At 30.8% G+C, this 22937-nt stretch overlaps 2 protein-coding genes across 6 annotated transcripts in view; one reads left to right on the top strand and one right to left on the bottom strand.

The window, feature by feature from the left end:
* The window catches only part of LOC130899279 (formin-binding protein 1-like), a 104241-nt gene extending 92625 nt beyond the window's left edge, over positions 1-11616 (top strand). For 3 of the 4 annotated variants that reach the window (XM_057809091.1, XM_057809089.1, XM_057809090.1), the window contains 2 exons: positions 1023-1186; positions 2117-11616. In XM_057809091.1, coding sequence (XP_057665074.1) covers positions 1023-1186; positions 2117-2274 — 322 coding nt within the window. In that variant the 3' untranslated portion in view covers positions 2275-11616. The remainder of the gene's footprint in view (positions 1-1022; positions 1187-2116) is intronic. The other variant, XM_057809092.1, reaches the window with a different exon arrangement.
* A 639-nt stretch (positions 11617-12255) lies between these two features.
* Positions 12256-22937, bottom strand: part of LOC130899278 (thyroid adenoma-associated protein homolog) — a 32945-nt gene continuing 22263 nt past the window's right edge. Inside the window, exons 17-21 of one of the 2 annotated variants that reach the window (XM_057809086.1) lie at positions 22650-22924; positions 20917-21405; positions 20080-20221; positions 19377-19536; positions 12256-18565 (exon numbers count right to left, since the gene is read on the bottom strand). In XM_057809086.1, the coding sequence (XP_057665069.1) occupies positions 18146-18565; positions 19377-19536; positions 20080-20221; positions 20917-21405; positions 22650-22924 (1486 nt within the window). In that variant the 3' untranslated portion in view covers positions 12256-18145. The remainder of the gene's footprint in view (positions 18566-19376; positions 19537-20079; positions 20222-20916; positions 21406-22649; positions 22925-22937) is intronic. The other variant, XM_057809087.1, reaches the window with a different exon arrangement.

Genomic DNA, 22937 nt, shown 5'->3' with positions numbered 1-22937 from the left:
CCTCAACGAACAGGATATCCAAAAGAGGCTGTTACACCAGAAACTAGCGACTATTAACTATTTTCAGACCTGAAAAATGGTTCAATGGCTCTTTTGGATATCATACAATATGGTTAAGAAAGCCTTGGAAATTATTTTATTGAATTTATAGTCCCTGATCTGATTACTTCCGAGTTACTCAGTTCTTGATATCTTCAAGGCTAGCAGATAATGGGACGAAGCCTTCCGCTGTGGCAGATCATATTTAAACTTCTTTTGATATAAAAGACTCCATAGATATACATTCTTGGGGAAAATACCATTGAGGCAAAGGGTTGACTCGAAAATCAACCATCAACTGATATGTCCTCAACGAACAGGACTTTCAAAAGAGGCTATTGCACCAAAAACCAGCGACTACTAACTACTTTTATACCTGAAAAACGGTTCAAGGGAAGAATTATCAATTAAATGAGAAAGTTATCGCTATAACAGAATTCTCTTTTGATACCGAAGAAAAATTGTTATATAAGTATGGTAAAGAATCATTGTAAAAGCCTTGGGAATTAATTTAATGAATATCTAGCCTCTCATGTCTTAAATATAGATCCTGGACTTACTGATTGATGTGTTAATTTCTGATTTACCCAGTTCTTGATAGCTTTGGGGCTATTGGATAATGAGATGAAGCGTTCACAGGTTACTAAGCTGGAATCTTCCCTGTACCATAATTATGTTATGGAGACTCATAGATACACACCATTGATGAGGATTGTATATAGTTCAAAAATTAATTTACAGCTTTAAACCAACTTGTTTTTTATGTGTATTGCCTTTCGGTCGATTTCACTTTACATAAAAATATGTCTACATACAAAAAAATAATTACTTTTGTTTACACAGTAGTTATGATAATAAAAAATGATTTTCTGTGCGTATATTAAAAGTAAAAATTACTTATGAATCAATGGTTCATCTTAATAAAATTCACCAAATTCAAAATTCATATTGACATTTTGATCCGACCAAATATTTTGACATAGTTGTTCAAATAGTCCCGAAAGTGGCCTTGGTACTTCACATACATCCCTTCCTGGTGCTGATTCAGACCCCGATCAATACGACGGACATGGAGTCGAAAGTGAATATTATGAAGCGGATATGCTGCCATCTATTGGAACATGTAAAGCATTGTATCCATTCGAAGGTAACATTATATTTTATTTATAATTATTTAAATATTTAAAAACAAAACTTTGAATAGGGACCAGAAATATTTCTATAAATAACATGTTTTAGAACCTTTGTAAGTTAGATCTTCTAGAACCAATTGGTTTTATCAGTACTTAGTACACTATTCATTTATAACCCTTCACACTTTCTGGTCCTTCGAGCCGGTTAATAAACTAATGATTTATGAAATAATCAGACAGACCTGGGTAATCACATGGTCTGATGATCGTTTCGATAACCAAGTTATCATCTTCAGAGACCCAAGGTAAACAGTTTACTTCGGTGTTAATAAAAACTTTAAACCCTATAAACTTGGTCTTGGTTGGTACATTCAACTTTTTCTTTAGGTGGTAACTATGGGATTTTTTCTAATTCTTCTTTACTTTGTGTTTCTAGGGATTCCTGAAATTTAATGATTCAACTTCTTCTTTTGGCATCTTCGAACAAACTTTTCTTATATTCCAACCTCGCTTTTTGTAATTTTCTCGAATTTTCTGATTGTTATAATTCTCATTTACTTTGTGTTTCTACAGATTCCTGAAATTTGCTATCTTTTGAGTTTCATTGAGTAAATTCATTAATTGGTTCATTTATTTTAGCTTTAATGATTCAACTTCATCTATTAGTTCCACATTTTCTGATATCAATTGGCTATTTTCCTGGGATATACTAAAACAAAATGTTAGAAACATTGATAATAACTGCCATTTTTTCTCAAATTGTGAAAACCCATACTCATCTTTGGCATCTGCGAACAAACTTTATATTCCATCTTCGCTTTTTGTATGTTTCTCAAATTCTCTTTTACTTTGTATTTTTACAGATTCTTGAGATTATCTAGTAACTAGTTATAATTTATCTGTTTATTTTTATCAAACGAATTGTATATTTTTTTATTGTCTAGCTACAAGCGAGGGTAGCATCCCAATGGCGCAAGATGAAGAACTCCACCTTATCGAGTTGGATCAGGGTGATGGATGGACGCGCGTGCGCCGTATGTTAGGTGATATGGAAGGTTTTGTGCCAACTTCCTATATAGAATATTCGTTGTTTAATACTTAAGTAAAAAAAAAGGAAATAAAAGAACTAAAAAATTTTGATGGTGGTAACTTAAGGATATGAAGAGCATCAATTTTTTAAGATTGATTATATTTTTGTAAATTATTTATGCAATATTTAAAAAAAAATAAAATTGATAGACGTTGGTAGACGGTTGAAGGTTCATAGAGGCTTTTTTCAAATTTATATTTTTTATAATTTTTTTCATGTCACTATTACTTACACATTTCATCTGATTCACAATTTCTGGTATAAATTTACAAAAAATAGTATTTTTAAAGATATTATTTTTGACCTATAATCATTATATTTATAAGAAGTTATGACAGTCTTGTTTAGATAAAAGTATTCTCAAACTATACTACACTATTTTTTAAGATTTCAATTCGTTCAGATACCTAATTGATTGTTATTTCTAACAAGAAAGATTTTAAGAGTATAAACCATACACTTACTCCCCAATTATTCAGTGTCGTAGGCTTAAAATAATTTTGAGTTGTGTTTTTAAATTTAGTATGTAAGACAAATAAAAACAAGAATTTTTAAACCCTTTCTTCTTTTCAATTAAGTTGGTTTTTGGATAATATTCTTTTGCCAAAACTATCCTGATATAGAAATTATGACAGTCTTGTTATAAAACAAATATTACCATCTATACCATTGCTATCTCATCCTATATATTACAATTGTTGCTCCAAAATGTTTTCTTCTCCATTAAGATGGTGTAAAAGTCTTGTTGTGATACATTATGGGGACTTATGATATTACCAAAATTAAAGCTCCTCTCTGATTAAGTCTAGAATATATCCAGTTAATCTTTTCAGATTTTGATATTGTTCCCTAAATTAGTCGTTGTTTTTCTTTTTGTTTGATTGAGATGGTTTTTCGCCAAAATTCGTTTGTCAAAATTACCCTAGTATGAAGATTATGACCATCTTGTTATGTCACAAGTATTATCCAGTATTAAAAGCGTAGTGTGGAGTAATATATACTTGGGAGAAGTCGCATCAACGAGGATTCTTTTAAAAGTTACGACAGTCTTGTTGCACTACAAGTATTATTCACTATTCCATCACTATCTTACAATATAAGGTACTTATTACTAAAGCTTTCCTCTCTGATGAAGCTTGTAGTATATTGATATCTTAAAACCTACTCATTAGGGTAGTTTACTTTCGTAAAAAAGATTCTCACCAAGATTGAGCTCTTAACACCAATTTTTGCAATGGTAAAATTTTATATTAAAATTGTAAGTACTTAAAATTGATATTAAGAACTCAAACTTGGTGAGAATTTTTTTTCTATATGTATATTTTACTTGAGCACCGAAAAAAACATTGTTTTCGGATCAATTACTAATGTTTCTTCAGTCAGCTCAGATTTTTTAGCGTTGAACTGTGATATTTTGAGTTGTGTCTTTATTGATCAAAATCGATTACATCTACTCATAGAAATGCTATTATTTTATAAATTTAAATATTAACATATTTACATAATTAACTTTTCCGTAAAATATACTCTTAATTAATATTTTTTTTTTTTTCGCAAGATTTTGAGAAAGTCTCTACAAACCTCGACGACCTGACGCAATATTCTCTTCTGTTTGTATGTACATTTATAATATTTTTATAAATTAGCTAATAAATGAAAAAATATATATATTTACTTTTTTTAAATTTTCTTTTCTAAGTGTTTACGTTATTCTTTGTTTTATTGAACAATATAAAAACTCGAGATCAAAGTATTTCTTAGTCATATATTTATAATGTGTTGCTTATATGCCAAGTAAAGTATCTAAATCAAAGGGGAGAGTGCAAAATACTACTGTATAATCAATTTTTAATCGATTCTGTATAAAGAAAATTTAAATTTTATCATACGCTGCTTTTCACATTCCTTCTTAACTAAATCATTTTTATTTCAATGTTTTAATGCATTTCGCAACCAATGATTAACATTTTAGTATTTTGGAATCTCCCTCTAACTATTATTATTATTATTATTATTGAGAATATGTGGCTTAGCGCAATTATTTAGTTCCTATGAAAGGAACTTAGCTGTTGTTTAGTGAATATGGGATTGATATTAATTTTATAACCTTAAAACAATTAAAATTTACGCTTAACTAATCTATCATCCTGTTTAATTAGTTTCCACCTGGTATTACAGCTCGATGTAAGCTTTGATTTCCCGCACACTTTGTCTCTAGCTTTTCTTATTACTTTGAGAATAAAGTATTTGACAAGTGGTTTAAATGATTTATATCATGCAAAATTATTATATATTTAAAATCAATTTTTAAAGTTTTTGGTTTAAACTTACCGCTAAAAAACGCTCATTATCAATATTATGATGCAATGACGTCAGTACATAGTAAACTTGTGATTAGTGAACGGCACTCTTTACTCTTTATTTATTTTTGTACCATAAAATATGTTATCAGTGGTATGGGTAGTGCCCCAGTGTACTGATACTTTCTTAAAAACAGCACTAAAAGAACGAAAAAAGTGGTTACATCTTGCTTGAACAAATCCAGGTGACTTATGTGCTATAACTCCAATTGATATTTGTGTGATGTAAGTATTAATTGTTATATTTATTTTTCTAACCTTAAAATAAATTGAAATAATGAACTTAACCTAAGTAAGCGAAATATCATAACTTTAACGTTAATAAATAAAAGAACAATCCATCAAGTAAATAATTATATACTCACATTGAAATTTTAAAAGCACAGAAATAATCGGTTACAAAGAAGCCTGCCACCATAATCGCATCTAGTATTGACAAGTTGGATAAACTTACATATAACCTCAAAAAAAAAATAAAATTATTAATTCACTGATAGCAGAAACAAAGTAAATCAAAAGGAATCAAGAGTTTACTATTTAGTGACGTTACTAGCAGTTTACTGGTTCGGACAAAATGTTTAAATTAATGAATTTCTTTCATTATTATTATATTTTTTAACAAATATTAAAGAAAAAAACTTTTGAGAATTCTAGCAATAAATAAAAATCTGAATACTTTTATTTTTTACCTCTGGCAAATACCGTATTCTCTTTAGCTTTTGGGAATTGAGCCCGCAGATAATGCTGGATTTTCCGAAAATGTGAATTATTTTGTAATCATATCCTCTCATCATCATCATCATCATCATCATAAAATATCTTTATTACTTTTTTTTTGAAATCCGTGAAGTATTTTTTATCTGCCGTAGTTTTAAATCCATGTCTCATTACCGTAGGTCACAACCGATCGAATGATCTACGATTTATTCAGTTTAATGTATTAATGTAGTTCTGGTATCTATAAATATTCCATGTACTTATCTGTAATTTACTATACCGTAGGAATATAGATAAGATTTCTACCCGTTTGGTTTCAACTTTTGCTTCCTCAAATTGCCCGTCTCCAATTCAACCCTATTTTTTTCAAGTTGTTTGCCATTTCCGTATTCCATTGTCTTCTGGGTCTTCTTTTTAATTCATTTTCGTTTCTCATATCACCTTAACTGATCTGTCTTCAATCTTACGGTGCCCAAACCATCTCAAGTTTTGTTTAATTTCTTGCACCACACTCAATAAGTTTAATTTACATCTAATTGTGTCATACCTTATTTAATCTAGTCTTTTAACCCTTGCTATTTTTCTCAGAATCTTCATTTCATACGTTATTATTTCCTGCTTCAATATGTTGGTTAACAAATTTGCAACCATTGATCAGTATTTATAGTAGTACAAACTAGTAGATTTTCATTTTGTATTCGTAAATTCTTCCAACTGGACTTAAAATTCTTTTCAGATACTTAAGCTTGTTAAACTCTTCTTTTCATGTTATTGTACTATCACAATTATTTCTTCTGGTATGTTTGATAGTTCCATTATTTCATTCAGTAATATTACATTTCTTTACTTCACTTTTGGATCTTATTTTTGTTTATTTTGGCTTCCCAAACCACCTTAACTATTCTGTCCTATTCCTTTCTTACCATGTATCGAATCCATCGAGATTGTTGTTTTATTTTTCTTCTTCCTCAATTGTTCCATCTGGTCTTACTTTTGTCCCATGATACTCTAGTTAACGCTCTTCTTTTTGTACTTTTACAGTTTCTTCTGGTACGTTTGATATTTTCATTATTTCTGTCTTTTGTATGTTCATCCTCAGTTTGTATTGTTCCAATTCTCACTTTATTTCTGGATCTTTTTTTTGGTTATTTTGGTTTCCCATATCAACTTAAATGTTCTGTCCTCTTCCATTCGTACTTAAATCACCTCAGCTGTTGCTCTATTTTTCTTTTTCGAAAATTCTTCTATTAGGTCTTACAATTATTTTTAACTTGTTAAAGCTCTTCTTTTCATGTTATTGTACTTTCACGGTTATTTCTTCTGGTATGTTTGATATTTTCATTATTTCTGTCTTTTGTATGTTCATCCTCAGTTAGTATTGTTCCAATTCTTACTTCACTTCTGGATCTTTTTTTTTGGTTATTTTGGTTTCCCATATCAACTTAAATGTTCTGTCCTTTTTCATTCTTACTTAAATCACCTCAGCTGTTGCTCTATTTTTCTTTTTCGAAAATTCTTCTATTAGGTCTTATAATTATTTTTAACTTGTTAAAGCTCTTCTTTTCATGTTATTGTACTTTCACGGTTATTTCTTCTGGTATATTTGATATTTTCATTATTTCTGTCTTTTGCAGTCCATATTGTTTAATTCCTTTGCTCCACTTCTCTTTTGCAGCATTACGATTTCCAATTGTTTTTGTCTGGTACATTTTTTAGTTTTTATTCAGCTTCCTATAGACACTGTTGTTATCTAAAAAAATCGAATGACATTCACTTTTGTTTAATATCAAAGTTGTGCTATTGAATGCATAATAATTGGTCTGTAAGCTTTGATTGGAAAGAAAAACGTTTTTTCGTCCTATTCATTAATTAAATTCGCCCTTTTCATTAATCATCGATACTTGTTTAGTCGAATAAGTCGTACTATTAAGTTGAAATTTCTGGAACCGTTGGTAATAATCTTACTGAACACACTGTTTACATACACCACCACTACACCAACACTCACAATTACACGGTAAGGTAAGTTTACCTTCAGTCTCTGAAGACGATAAGTTGGTTATCGAAACGCGCGTCAGACAGTGTAATTATGAGTATTGGTGTAGTGGTGGTGTAAACAGTGTGTTCATTAAGTCGTAATATTGTATTAAGGTTTTAAAATTCAATACTACCCCCTAAATTATATAGCGATTACTTTGTACATAGTATGCAGATATTAATTATTGAGATGTATTGTAAAATATATATATTGTATGTATAATAACTGTAATTTGCTAAAAAAAATCAAACTTTTAAATAATCTCTATAATTTTTTCAACGATATTTGTTTTTTGCATCTATAGATTTTACAATGGAGAGAATCGGATATAATTATAAGGAAAAGTTGATTAGCAAGAACACTTTTATATATTTCCTCATCAATTTTGATAACTTGTTATATTTATTATTAGCTTTCAACTATAAAGCAATGGTGCTGATATTTCTCTTTTTGATATCCTTTCATTTTCATATTTTTTCGTTCCCAGATGTGTCATTACTCACTATTTCTTAAACCACCACGGTTATAAGTAATCCTATATTAAAACAATGCTCAAAATTATTAAAAAAAGAACATTTTGAACAGAAATACAAATTAAAAACATAAAACACAAAAATTACATTAAGATTTGAAAATAGTATATGGTCACTACAGCTGTTATTGACGCTCAATTTTAAGTCACTTTTATCAGCATAAACTGTTCACTTCACGTCGACCTACAGGAAATAATCAAAATGTGTCAATTCATGCGACCTTGGAGGCCAATTGAGTGGTACTTGAAATCAACTTATTGCCAGCCAAATTTTGATTTGGATGTCATTGTTAATGGTGCCATAACCATTTTTATGTAACTTATTTTTTAGAGAAATCTAATAATGCTTTCAGCGTGAAAACACCACCAAACGGTGCATTTTTCTGTCCGTAATGGAATTATTTCACTCAGTATGCGGCAATTTTGTCTATTAACGAATCCACAAAGTCTAAAACATAATTTGGAAAAAAATAAAATCGATACATATAATGGTCTCGTGGTTTCAATTTTTCCAACCAACACCAAATTATTAAATTTGTATCTCGTTCCATACGTTTTAGTAGATCGATTTGGTCGCTTCGTATCTTTACCTAAAAAGATATTTTATATATGATCCTGCATCTCATTTTTCTACTTTCCAATGAGGCTATTTTTCTGGGTTTTTGGTCCCAAATATTAGCACTACTCTTTCGAGCCTTTTGCTGTAATTGGCAGTTTTAATTATATGATTTTCTCACAGAATCTGCATCTATCTTTGCTATGCCTTGTCAGAAGACCCACCTCAAGTTGAACAATCAGCTGAAATTGAGAAAAAATTTGTTGAGTTCCACATTTTTTTTAGTAATTCTTCTAAATTTTAAGAAAGGTTAAGGAAGTTTCAAGCAAATTCGAATTATTTTTGTGCTGAATCTCTCTATTTCCAAAATATCAATATTATAATTAATAGATCAAAAATCTGACTAGAGGTTCCCAATTTTTTTTCCTCGTTGGCCACTGGTTTTGATGTTTATATATTTCTACCTATAAATTATAAAAAAACGTGAGGATCAGATCTAACAATGCTTCTTGTCTCTTATCAAACCTCTGGGTGTTCACTTGAACCACTTTGGGAATTACTACCATAGACTTATGATGTTTCGAATAAAGTTATATTGAAATTCATCGAAGATGCTACTGTTCAATTAAAAAAAAAGTTGATTTAACCTGAAGTCGTATACAACTATAAGAAAAAAATATATTAATACTTTTCATTCTAAATATCCAATTGACCATTATGGTATACTATGTAGATACACACCTTATTTGTAGTTAGTTAGAGAAAGTTAAAGACGCACAGTTTATTGATACTAAATCATTTGTTATTCCATGAGAACTGTACTGGAAAATTCTTTCATGGTGTAAAGAAGCTACAGATCCACGAACTGCGATTGTTTTAAATTGTGTCGCCGGGTTGCATAACAAACATTTTTCAGGAGAACTGATTTTTTTGTCGCGCCTAGGGGAATTGAGATACGATCTAAATCTCTCGTTGTTGATCTGTCCCTAGGTTAGTAGATTTTAGAAAGGATTTGGCTGGTTTGGCAACAAACTAAAGCTCCAAATAACGACAAAATCATCCACTATATTTCTATGTAACTGAACGAAACGTTATACTCGAGGGGCTAAATCGTCTTCCTCAGGTTTCCTTGTTACCAGCCAAATCAATTAAAATGTCGTCTTTATCCCAATCTGGCCCATAATGTTTTGTCAGTAAGTTTCTCACATTACGAAGTTTTAGGAGCGTAACTACGGCATCAATAATATTCTTTTTAGTTTCAGTTTTATTTAATTTTAAGCCGTCTTACTGTGCGGTGTATAACTGTTTGTTTGGGGGTCATGCCATATGCTTATTACTCCATGTCTGTTGCTTTTCTATTTCTCCCCATTTTATTCCCTTTATCTCAGCAGCTTATTTACATACATTGATAGCCTGCTTCCATTCGGTATAGTCTCTTCAGGCTTAAAAACTATTCCAATTCTAACGCTTTGAAAATTTTTGTCAAAACCACATCTAGAGAAATGAATAAAAGTCCAGGAATGGGAAAAATTTCCCTTATCTTCTTCAGGTTCATAGGCGCATGGCGTGCCAACCAATATTAAAGCATAAACATCATCCGTTTGGGGTAATCATGCTCTCCCCAAGTGTAAATAGTTTGGTATGGTATTTTTGATAATGCAAAGTTCTTTCGGCAGTCGAAACTTCCAGATAAGTAGGTCGTCTCTCTTCTCCTTTACATATGCCACAAGTTTTTCATTCGTGCTGAAGTAATGTCTCACAGAAATCTTAACTGCGACAGTAATGAGATTAAATAATACACTTGAACGATTTTATGAAAGCAATCACAGGAATACCAGGAACCTTCTTAGAGGGTGTTTGAATAAAGTACTTCACACTCATGGTTTTTGGTTTACGCTGGCTGTTACGACGTTTGAGAGGAAGTTTTTGTTGAATTTGTTTATCAGGTTGGTCATAAAACGCTAGTGAAACTTGTTTATATCACTCACCTTCTGAGAGCTGTAATGGTCAGCTGTAGATGAATTCCCTCATTGGGGTTTCTTCAGGTTTCCAGTAGAGCAGTGTCTGTAAAAAGAAACGTAAAAACCATTAAGAAATCATGAAGACGATCTTTCAACACTACATTAGGAAATGAGAGTAAAACTCCGATGGTGATGAAAAAATCAATACATTAAAACTTTCTCCTGGTTCTTTTTTCATGCAAATGGATCCTGCCTTCATTATCACACAACTTTCAGGCGGCAAGCAAAGATGTAAACTAAACCAGTGATTTCCAATATGGTCCAGGTGCACCCCCAGGGGTCCACAGGAAGTTCTACAACAAGAGTGTGCTCGAATTTCCATAGTTAGAGTTGGTAATATGGTATAAACCTATCAACTGAAACTAGTAGTTAGTATTTTGAAAGTGGTTTATGAGAAAACTTCTGAACTAAGCTATCGTCAATATGTGTTATGGTAAGCAGGAACCCTCAAAACGCTCGGTTTTGACTGGTTTTGTTATGGTTTATCGTTGCCAATGGGTGGGAATGTTAGTAAAGGACAATAAACAATTTTCCGATAATTAAGGAGTTGGTCGACTTTGCCTCCAGACGACACAATTCTTAATATAGTACCCTATATTCTAAGCAAAAATCATATAGAATTCTTAATGGAGCTTAAATGAAAATTATGTTCTGTTTTTTCTCAATAATTTTTTTGGTTATTTCCAGTACCATCAATTTTTAGTTATGTAGAATAGGTAATGAAAGAAAATTCAAAAATAATTTGTTAAGTTAATTTATATAAATTTATTTGGAACAATTTAGTACCCATTATATATAAAATGTTTTGCAGATGTTTTAAGTAAAATATAACAACCCTTGGATGGATTTTGACTTATTTATTTACTTCGAAATAAATTTTATTTGGATCATATTTAATTTTGGTGGCCGTTGGTGTATCGTATTTCATTTCTCACATATCATTAATTTCATATCACCATTTTAAACATATTTTCCTAAATTATCATGGCATCTTTAAAATATTTATGTCCATTAAATACTATGTGAAACGTGATTTTATGGAAAGGTCGATTTTTCTATGCTAATACTAATAATATCAAATCTGTGAGTGTATATGACTGATCTTGTAAAATAAACTAGCATTGAATGTATTTATGATTTTTTATTAACCCCATACATCGGTCCTCAAAAAAAAGACCATCATTTTCAGCCGTTTCCAATGGATCCCGTTAAAAACAACGATGCTGAAATTATTAAATTCTTACTTGAATTCAACTAGGAATTTTTTGACCAAATTCGATCAGAATAGCTAATTTTTGATCAAAATTAATCTGAAAAAATTAAGTTTTCATTAAACTATACTAGGAAGAAACTAATTTGACCGAAGGCTATAACAGCTGATATTAAGATTAAGGGAGTCAAGAGAAACCAATTTTTGGTGAAATTAAACTTAAAGAAGAAATGTTTAAACCAAGTTTTTTGGAGAAAATCAATTTTGAAATAATACTCAGGAAAGCCGAGCTTTAACAAATTCGATTTAGAAAAGTCTATTGAGATTGAATTTTGAATCAAAACCAGGTGATCAAATCCAATTTTTGACTAAAATAACATGAGATAATTATTAATTGTTTGATAAAAATTAATATTTCGGTCGAAATTATATTTAAAAAAAATTAAACTCAAAAATTCTATTTTTCAACCACAAAAGATTACCAATTTTTTACCGAATTTGATACAGAAAATTTAGGAAATTAATAAAATCAAGTGATGTATGATAAATACAAAAAAACTTATTATAGTATTAAAATAGTATATTTATCTTAATAAAAACAAAATTACAATCGATGATAAAAATCTTTCAATAACACTTAAGGCTCGAAAGTAATAACGATCACTAAATTTTAAATGTTTGAAATTGAAATAAACACTGAATTAATAATACTTAAAAGTAAGTTTGGTCGACATACAATCAAATATTTTACACTTCACTTTTTTTACTTAATTTAATGTCCATTTTTAATTTCATGACGCTGTTTTTACAATAATTCAAGTCAGAATATGTAGATAAAAAGTTGAATTTTTTGTATCTCATATTTGATTTTCATTTAATCCAATAAATAATATTTTTAAAATCGAAGAGTTTATCTTTAAAAAAATATCAAACATATCCAAACAGAAAAATATACAAACTATGTCCCACAAACATTTAAAATACTCTCCAGTAGCAAACTGTGAGTTTATTAAGAAGTTAATTTTGTTGAATAAAGATAATAAATGTTGTAAGTGAAAAAAGTTCTGAATAGTACTCCAGCTGATTTTTAAGAAGGAGCATTGTAGCAAGTTACGGTAAAAAAAACTGGAAATGATACAATAAAATATATAAAAATAAACCCTTAATAAAAAGGAATAAAATCTGATTATAACTGAAAACTACAGTGTAAGAAATATCTAAAAGAAAATAGGAAAAATAAAATAAATTATCATTAGATATTTCGAAATGTCGAACTCAATTTAAGATATTCCTATTACAGCAATTACTCTCTCAAATTTAATAATAATGAGTTTTTAAATAAATTACAAGAATTAACGGAAAAAAGACATCAGCTTTATCATAAACTGAATTCAAACCACTGAAAATATCAGATAAGACATTCAGATGAAGTGACCACTAAAAAAACCAAATCAAGTGATCAAAAAAATAATTTGGTGGATATTTTTGATCAAGAGAAATATAAAAAAACTTGAATAGATACTGGTAAAATAAAAAGTAGAAGAAAACGAGTTTCAGCAGCTCAACAGAACAGTGCAACCTCTTAATCCAAACTTGTTTGCAGATTTTTCTCCTACAAACAAATTTGATTATACAGAACAGTATTCTTTTATGGAGTTCGCTTTTTTTTAAAGTCTATTATCACATTTTTTTGGTACTTTGTCCAACCTATAACAGTATATGGTATTGGAAATAGGTCTAGCATAATGGATCAGTAACAACAGGTGTATTTACATAGTTTTTACAAGAACAAGCTGAAGATAATGTAAAAAATAAATGGTCTACAATCAATGGGAGAAGGAGAAGTTTTTCTATAGAAATATAACAGTACAAAACGACTCCCAAGCTAATAGTAGATGGCTTCAAAATTTCAAGAAATTTTATATCAATTAGTTAACCGTATGTGGGAAATGTAAAAAATATATATACTATAATCACTGGTTGTATTTTTATGTGATAAATCAAAGTTTTCTACAGAAACATATAAAAAAAAACGATTTCCGAGCTGGCACTGAAGGGTTCAAAAATTCAAAAAGTTTGGTATCCATTAGATAACCCTATGAGAGGAATGTAAAAAATATATATACTACAATGATAAGGAGTAGTTTTGTATGAAAAAACAAAGATTTTCTACAGAAAAATTATAGATAAAAACGAACCAGGTAGTACTAGATGACTACAAAAATTCAAGAAATTTGGTATCCATTAGTTAACTGGATGTGGGGAATGTAAAAAATATATACACTACAACCATTGGGATTATTTTTGTGTGAAAAAGCAAAGTTTTTCTACAGAAAAAAATATTCCCAAGATAGTACTAGATGACTACAAAAATTCAAGAAATTTGGTATCCATTAGTTAACCATTTGTTGGGAATGTATATATATATATATATATATATATATATATATATATATATATATATATATATATACTACAATGAATGGGAGTAGTTTTGTGAGAAAAAAGCTTTTCTACAGAAAAAACAATTCCCAAGATAGTACTAGATAGCTTCATACATTCAAGAAATTTGGTGTCCATTAGTTAAGTATACATGGGGAATCACTTTCTAATAAGATTGATGCTGTGTTGCCATTTAAAAAAAAAAACTCTCAGATATATATTAGTGCAGTGTTTTTCAATCTATTTAATTTCGCGACCCCTTTACAAGTTGAAAAATTCTGGCGACCCCCTTGTGTCATAGAAAGACAAAAAAAATAATATAATTTAATTAAAAGACTACGTTAATGATTTTTTTCTACTTTGATACATTTATCTATTTATATTCAGATCTACTCTACAATTCGCGAGAGTTGAAAGTAGGTACAAGGTAAGTATGGACGCCATTCTTTTGTTTTTTAGCTCGCTCCGCTCGTATGTAAAATGATAAGTTTCTCAAGAGATCGCAACCTTCAACAGCTGGTACGAGTGTCAATAGCGGTTGTAGTGAATCAAACCCGAAAAAAAAATAGTCATTACGATGACAGTTATTTGAAATACGGGTTCACAGTCATAAACCATAAACCTCAATGTGTAATTTGCGGCGATGTTTTATCACGTGAGAGTATGAAAACGTCAAAGCTTATAGGGCATCTCACAACCAAGCATCAAAAAGAAGCTGATAAGCCGTTGGATTTTTTTGAACGAAAGTCGAAAGCTCTTAGTCAGCAAAATACTATGATTCAGGTAATAAAATAGTGTTTTCCTAATTGTTGCTGTTGTAGTTTTTCTAATTGTTGCTGTTTTATGATTGTTGCCATACAACTTTTTATTAAACTTAATTTTGGTGTGCAAAGGTTCTGCGTGCTTAATTTTTATTGACTATTCACTTTTATATTGTTTTGTTTATTTCCAGGCATCCAGTGTCAATGAGTCAGCATTATTAGCTAGCTACAAATTCGCGTATCGAGTTGCTAAAGCAGGGAAACCACATACAATTGCCGAAAATGTGATTTTACCAGCAGCTCTTGATATGGTTGAAATTATGGTCAATAAGCAGGAGGCAAACAAGTTAAAAAACATACCACTTTCTGATAATACAAGTTCACGCAGAATAAATGATATGGCCAATAATATTCAAGAACAAGAATCGAAAAATTAAAGTACAGGCAACCTTTCGCTATGCAGTTTGACGAATCTACAGATGTTTCAGATTGTGCTCAGTGTGTAATATTCGTGTGCTTTGAAACAGACAGAGAGTATCATGGAAGAAATCTTATTGTGTAAAGCACTTCAGGCCAGTGTTTGTACAATATGTTTTTAGAAAACACTTGCGACTACGATATTGACTGGAAAAAATGTATCGCTATTTGTAGCGATTGCGCGAAATTAGAATCGATAATGCCAAACATGTCCTGCACACTGTTTTCTTCATCGACAGGCTCTAGCTGCTAAGGTAGTACCTTCTGATTTAAATGACGTGCTCAAGAGGTAATAAGAATTGTGAATTCTATCAAAGGTAAAGCCTTGCAAACCCGGCTATTTAGAATCGTTTGTGAAGATATGGGCTTGCTTCATCAAAATCTCCTTTATCACACAGAGGCCAGGTGGTTATCCAAAGGAAAAGGTTTTGACAAGAGTTCTATAACTGAGAGCTGAATTATTAATGTTCTTAAGATACAAAATCTGAATATGCTAATCGTCTTTGTGACACTATTTGGCTCATGAAATTAGCATTTTTGGCAGACCTTTTAAGCCATCATAATAATTTGAGCAAGCACCTCCAAGGTCTAGAAGAAAATATTTGAACAGCTAAAGATAAAGTCAAAGCATTTCACGCAAAACTTCGTTTGTGGTCATCCTCTCTGCAAAACAATATATTTGAGTCTTTTCCATGTGTTCAGAAGATAATTGAAGATAACGCATCAAAACAAAAGTCTTGTAGTAAGAGCTCACATTCCTTGCCTGATACAGAACTTGCATAACTTACAAGAGAAACTTTTGAAATACTTGCACTCTGAAGCTGACAATGGGCGTAGATGAATTTTAAACCCTTTTTTGGACAAGTCAATAGATCTGGCTGATGTCACCACAAATATCAAAGAAACTCTTCTAGATTTAGCTGCTGATGGCATGCTTAAAATGAAATTTTATTCCCAAAATGTCGACGTGTTTTGGATGAAAATAAAACACGAATATTCAGAGCTAGCAAGGAGAGCTCTAAAATTATTAGTGCCATTCGCCACTTCATACTTGTGTCAACTGACGTTTTCTGCAATGGTAAACATTAAGACTAAAAAGAGAAATAGACTGCAATTAGAAAATGATTTGATTATTAACATTTCAAAAATAACATCACGATTTGATAAACTTTTGAAAAATAAACAAGTCCATTCTTCTCACTAAAATTGTGTTCCTTGCCTTTTTCTTTCAGTCGGCGACTCCCCGACTAAGGGGGGACGCGACCCAGAGATTGAAAAACACTAGTGGACTCATAGAAAGTATTGCCAAGTAGAAGATAGGCCCATCTTGGGGAAAAATTAGTCCCAGTCATTAAAGTTAACATAACCTATTCCAATGCCACTGGAATTGTTGCTGTTAGTCAGTTTTGTATATTAGAAAAAAGAAAGCTTTGGTCATAACAGATATATTTCCTTTGTGCTACCATGGTGAATTTGAGAGGAAACTGAAATAACATAATCTGCGTCCAAAAGTACTTTTAATATTGGACAATGATTTAAGACATCAGAGTTAACCAGAGATTATGACAAATTTTCTTTATTGTTTTTTCCTAAATATTTAAAGCCAATGTAACAACAAATATTACAAGAATTTCACCACAAAAATTCTGGTTCAAAATGTGGTTGAATCTAAAGACCCCATTACTCAACTACTAGAAAGTATAAATCAATATGTTGCAATTTTTTTGGAAATTCTTGCAAAAATAGGATTTGCACTCCAGAAAATATTAAAAAGTTAATATACCATAAAGATGGTATTCTAATAACTAGATTAAGTAAAATAGTTGTGGAAGTCGAGTAAGTACTAGAAACTACAATATAGGTAGAAAGTTCGACTAAAGGATTCCGGTGATAAATAATGAGTTGTTATTGATATCAAAAAAGTCGAATAAGTAGTAGAAATTACAATCCAGGTATAAAGTTTGACTAAAAGATTCAAAATAATGAAAGAACGGACATTTGGGTGTTGGAACCAATGATATTATAATCCACAGAAAACTTGAAGACAATGATAGTCAATCCAGTGAAGAATGAGTGAGAAGTACTACATAAAAGCATTTGACAACGTGAGGTTTAAAATAATATAAAGGAATGTTCTTAATTAACAAGCTTATAATTTTCTTTGCCAAACTAAAAGGGAGTGTTAGTGAGTGATTGTTTTTACACCTTAATTTTTTTGTTAATATTCTATTTCACGAATAACAAGAAATTATATAATTTTTGTTTTTTCACCAGTCTGTTCGGATTAGAGAGGTTGTAATGTGAATATAAAATATAAATTTCCTTAAAAAAGTATATAATCCACGTCAAAAGTATAAATAAAAATAGAGATAAGGCTTCGCTGTTCCAACAAACGTTCAAATTATTATTTTTATTCCATTCATGATCAACTTTGTATTTAAATAATTGTTTTAGTCACTCAATTTTGCACAACATATTTAAAACGTGAAATTTATACAACTTTTTAATAAAATCGGTAGACCAGGATTGACCAATATTAATGATTGAATTAGAAGCGGATATATGTACCAGTTTTTGATACATAATTTTTTTGTGAAACATTTTTTTAATCAGTTAATTTTCAAAAATAAATATGAATACAAGAGCAAACAGAAATAACTGAGTTTTTGCCAATAATTTTGATTAAATGGTTATAAATAAAAACTTTTTGGACCCATAAAATGAAATAATCACATTAAAGGTCAATATCTGGTTTGTTTGTTTGAAGACTTAAACATTAGTTTTCAAAACAGGGTCATAAATTCTCTTCAAAACCCATTTAACACTGAACAAATCGTTGTGTACAACGTGTTTAGTTAAATACTCAAATATGGTATCGTTCATGTACGTCCTAAATTCATCTAAAAAATTTGTATTTACATCGAACCGTTCTAGAAACTTAATGGCGGATTTTAAAGCACATATCACAGATAATTTGGTTTTGTACAACATCATCGGAGATGGATATTTTGTAAGGGCATCTAGAAGAATCGTAGTTATCAGTAGGGTGTGTTCTTCTATGAATATTGACTTGTCTTCGTAGGAGAGTCCGTCTTCGAGATTCCATAGGAGTCTATTAATAACTACAATGCAGTATTCCATGAATGGGTTATTTTCTGCGTACGTATTCAGTTCTCCCCTTTCAAATAGCTAAATCAAAGACAAAACATTAATTATTACAAATTAAAAATGGAATTACGATTAATGATAAATGTACTATGGATTTTATTAATTTTTGAGTCTATTACAACTAGTAAGATATTTAAAAGTCGCATTATCTGCTAAATCTAGCGTCTTTAGATGTCTATTGAAGCAATAGTGCCCTGATAGAACTCGTGGTAGTATGCGTGGATTGTTGATACATTCAGCATATCTTTGGTTATAGTTTCCCAGAAGAGTCTTTGCCTGCCTCAGTCCCTGTAGGTTGTCCCAATAATTGGTTTTACTCCTATCCTTCTATACCAACGCTTTTTCTATTGTTCTGTAGCTGATACCATAAAAGGATTCAGGTCCCATAAAGAACTTTTCTTGCCCCGCTTTAGCAAGCTTATCATCACTTTGGTGTGTCCCGGAATCCATTTATTTTTCTTGCCTAGTTCGTTCAATTTTTCCAGGAAATCCCAAACGAGTTTGGATTTTATGATACTGAACCTTAAAACTCAAAGCAAAGGTAACTATTAGTCCATTTTTCGTATACATTTTTCATAATTAGAATATCCCAGTTTATGGTGCTTCAACTTTAAAATTAATGAGCGAAAATAAAAGACAAATCCTGACACACATTACCACTACACTCTAGTAGAGTAGGGTAGAAATTTATTAATCTGGTAGATTGTAAATGAATTAGTTAAACATTGATATTCCTCTATTCCGGAGAATTTTGTCCAATACTCTAGAAAAGAAGCCAAATCGGCGCTTCTAAATAAAAATCTACTATTTCATCTACTTAAATTAATCTAACCTGTACCTCAGATGTCTCGTTATCCAGAGGATCGGGGAAATAGCGACACGACCAACCAAACAAAAAACATATCGCCCTCTCTCTGGGAAGTATTAAGGAACTTAACGTTAGTAGATCTTCTCTAGCCTTTTCTGGTATTACCGCCCATCTTTGACCAGATCTGTCAAAAGATATCATCATAGGATCATGTTTTATAGATCATATCACCCACTAAGGCCGTTTGGTATAGATTAACATAAAAAAGTTCATAATATAAGCAATTGGTAACAAACTGAACGAGTTGATTATGAAAATGATTCAATTTTATATAAAATTGATTTATTATTAGTTAATATTTGGTAGCTTGTTAATTTTGCAGGTATACAAATAAATTTGTAGGGAAGAACAAGCTATTGGAATTATATAACAAATATAACCCGCATAATTAAAGCACTCAGAGCGAGCTAATTGGGACATACACATAAATTGACAGAAGATAGATATGTGAAACGATATGTGAAAAGGGGGGAAAAGAAGAGGTAGACCGATGGTTGTTGGAAAGTGAAAATCCTAAAGTTGAAGGCCAGATAGACCTTTAGAGTACAACCTAATGAAATAAATATTAATTTATTCATAAAAAATACTTTAGAAAATAATATATAACAACAATAATATTAAATTGATTCCAAATTACATACTCTATTGTATAAACATTAATTCTTACTTTGTTTGTTTGGTAGCACCACTACTACGAGACAATTTGTCTTTTAGACATGTAGCAAATTCGCTCATTGCATTTCGGACTATCAGCTCATCATCCTCTAATAAAACCATTACTATACTCAACATCATTTGGAGATCATCACCTAGAAAATAAAATAAAAGATTTTTTTCGAAATTTAAGTCTAATAGATATATTAATCGGTTTGTACCCCCTTCTACCGAACTAACCTATACAGAAACATAAACTAGAAGAAGTTAATGGTAAAAACTCATTCAAAATAATGAGATACTTTGTGTAATTGTATTGATTCAATAGTATTCAGTATCATCAATTTCAGCTAATTGAGAACTATCAATATATCAATATAAAAATCTTTACACAAATTTGCACTAAAAAGTAAAAAATAAAGCGTAAGATTTAAAACAAAAGTTTTTTAGCCAAATATATGTGTATATTCAGTCAGATAAAAGCCTTTTTTTCAGGTCTGTAACGGTGAATCCATAATCACATATTAAATTTTTTTTGTCTGAACAGCATTCTGAATCATCAAGCTAACTTTCAGCAGCGTATAATTAAAGCCCGTGACAAAAACATGGAAGCATGATAATATTAGTAATATATCAAAATATCTAACTTTCAACAGGGGTATTATTAAAGCCAGTGACAAGGGAAATGTGTAGGTTCATGAGGCATTTCTTCCTGATTCGCTAGAATTTTCATGTAAAGCTCTTTGATTATTAGTTGGGGGGATATGAGTAAAATTAGAAAATAATAACATAAGCACATAGCTACTTGTTTTAATATTGAAAAGATTTATAATGTAAGAAACAAACTTACCGTCCAGAATATTGTCTTCGTTGCAATATAAAATATAGTTCTTAGACAAAAAATCACAAACAGCCAGTCTTCTGTAATCACTCGCAGCTGGTGAAGCACTTTCTATCAAAACCTGCATCAACGATTCATATTTCAACACCCTGTAGTCTAAATGTAATAGAAGCGTACTCATGCATGTAATCACTGCGCTCACTAATTCTTCGTTATCGGTGTTGCACAGTCTCGTGAACATATTCAACGTTTCCTGATTACTCAAATGCAAACGCCGAATGACGCAAGGATAATAATTAAGAAGTAAAAATAAAAGGACTTTTTCTTCGTCTCTTACATAATGCTGGTGTTTTATTTCTTCCTTTAAAAAATATTTCACGTACTGATGACTTTGGGTTAAAAGTTTGATCACTGCTGGGCGGCCGAAGCTGTCGCACAGTTCGATGATTTCTTTAGGTATCTGCAATTCATCTGTTTGGTACAGTGCGTGCTTAAAACCTGCATCACAAAATAAATTAAGATTTAAAGGATTATAAAAGCAATTGATTTAAAATTAAACGTTTATTTGCTAAGTCTCTTGTGATAATATGATCCTTTGGATCCTCGAATTATTACCAACACCGCAAAAAATAGCTCAGAAAAGAGAAACATTTAAAGGTGCCGATTTTTTTGTTTTTGTAACTTTCAATAGGCCCCTCTTCAGAAATTAGTCCTGACAATGAGTGGAAATAAATTGGGATTATTTCTTTGAGCTCCACATCAGTTTGGAAGTGCTGCACCTTAATCCACTATTTCAGTTTAAAAAAACCTCAAAGGTCACTTAGCATTAGATCCGGACTATAAGGTAGAAACAGGAAAGCAATTAAAGGTGCTCTGGTCAATACATTCCGAGTTCCTCTATTATTTGAACAATCCCCTAAGATAACAATGTTCAGAAACCACCCATGCTCGAGATAGAAGTACATTATTTGTTTCTGTAACTTTCGATAGGCCCCTCTTCAGAAAATATTCCTGACAATGAGTGGTAAGTAAGTAAATTATGATAGTTTCTTTGAACTCCACACCAGTTTGAAAGTGCAGCACTTCAATTCACTGCTTCAGTTTAAAAAAAAACGAATTCACTTAGAGTTAGATCGTGATTATATGATAGTTGTACTAAAATGTTTTATAATTGCTAAAGGAGTTATTAGGTTATACAAGCACTTGCGGTGGATCAAAACAATTCGAAAAGTCAAAAAAGTTTCACAATATGAATTTTTATTAATTATGTCCCAGGGTACGAAGCAACACATCTTTTAACAATGTTGGAATTTCTGGAACCGTTGGTGATATTCATACTAAACACATCTTTTTGGCCCCAAAAATAGTTGTCATAACTTTATAGTTAAAATGTGTTTGTATCCATTATTGTGATGACATAGTAGTGTCGTATGTCTCATAACCTGTCATAATCTTCTCATTAGTATTGTAAAGACCCTCCAAAGCAAAGTTGTCATAATTTTACGGTTGTTGTCATTTCGTTTCAGGAGTGTCTAATGTTACAATATTCTCCATTATTATTGTAATGGTCAAAAAACTCCACCAATGCAGCCTTTTAGGATTATCAGCCATCATTTGTGAAACCCAGCAAGTGCAAACTTTTCAATAATGATAAAAGGAGGGTTTTGGTGGTGAGCTTTTGAACTTCAACCACTTGATCAACAATATTCACAAGAAAACTAGAAGAAGAATGAAATGCTCACCTGATTGTAATTGATTTAAATATATAAATAAATTAAGACTGTATATTTTCATTACTAAATCTCTTCCATAAATTTGACAAAGTATTTGATTGATGGCTGTTGAATACGTCAATGAAGTTTCTTCAAATTTGTTTATAACAATGTATAGAAGTAATGACATCCTCCTTTGATAATATCTACCCTTCGCCGTTATGGGTACTACTTTCGATGTGATCTGCTTCGAGAGAATTCTGACAATATTCTTCAACATTTCCAAGTCTTCGTAATTCGTATATCTGAAAATGCAAC

Source organism: Diorhabda carinulata, chromosome 11 (assembly GCF_026250575.1).
Source record: "Diorhabda carinulata isolate Delta chromosome 11, icDioCari1.1, whole genome shotgun sequence".
Classification (NCBI taxonomy): Eukaryota; Metazoa; Arthropoda; class Insecta; order Coleoptera; family Chrysomelidae; genus Diorhabda; species Diorhabda carinulata.
Note: the sequence above shows the minus strand (reverse complement) of the source record. Positions and strands in the feature narration are given on the sequence as shown.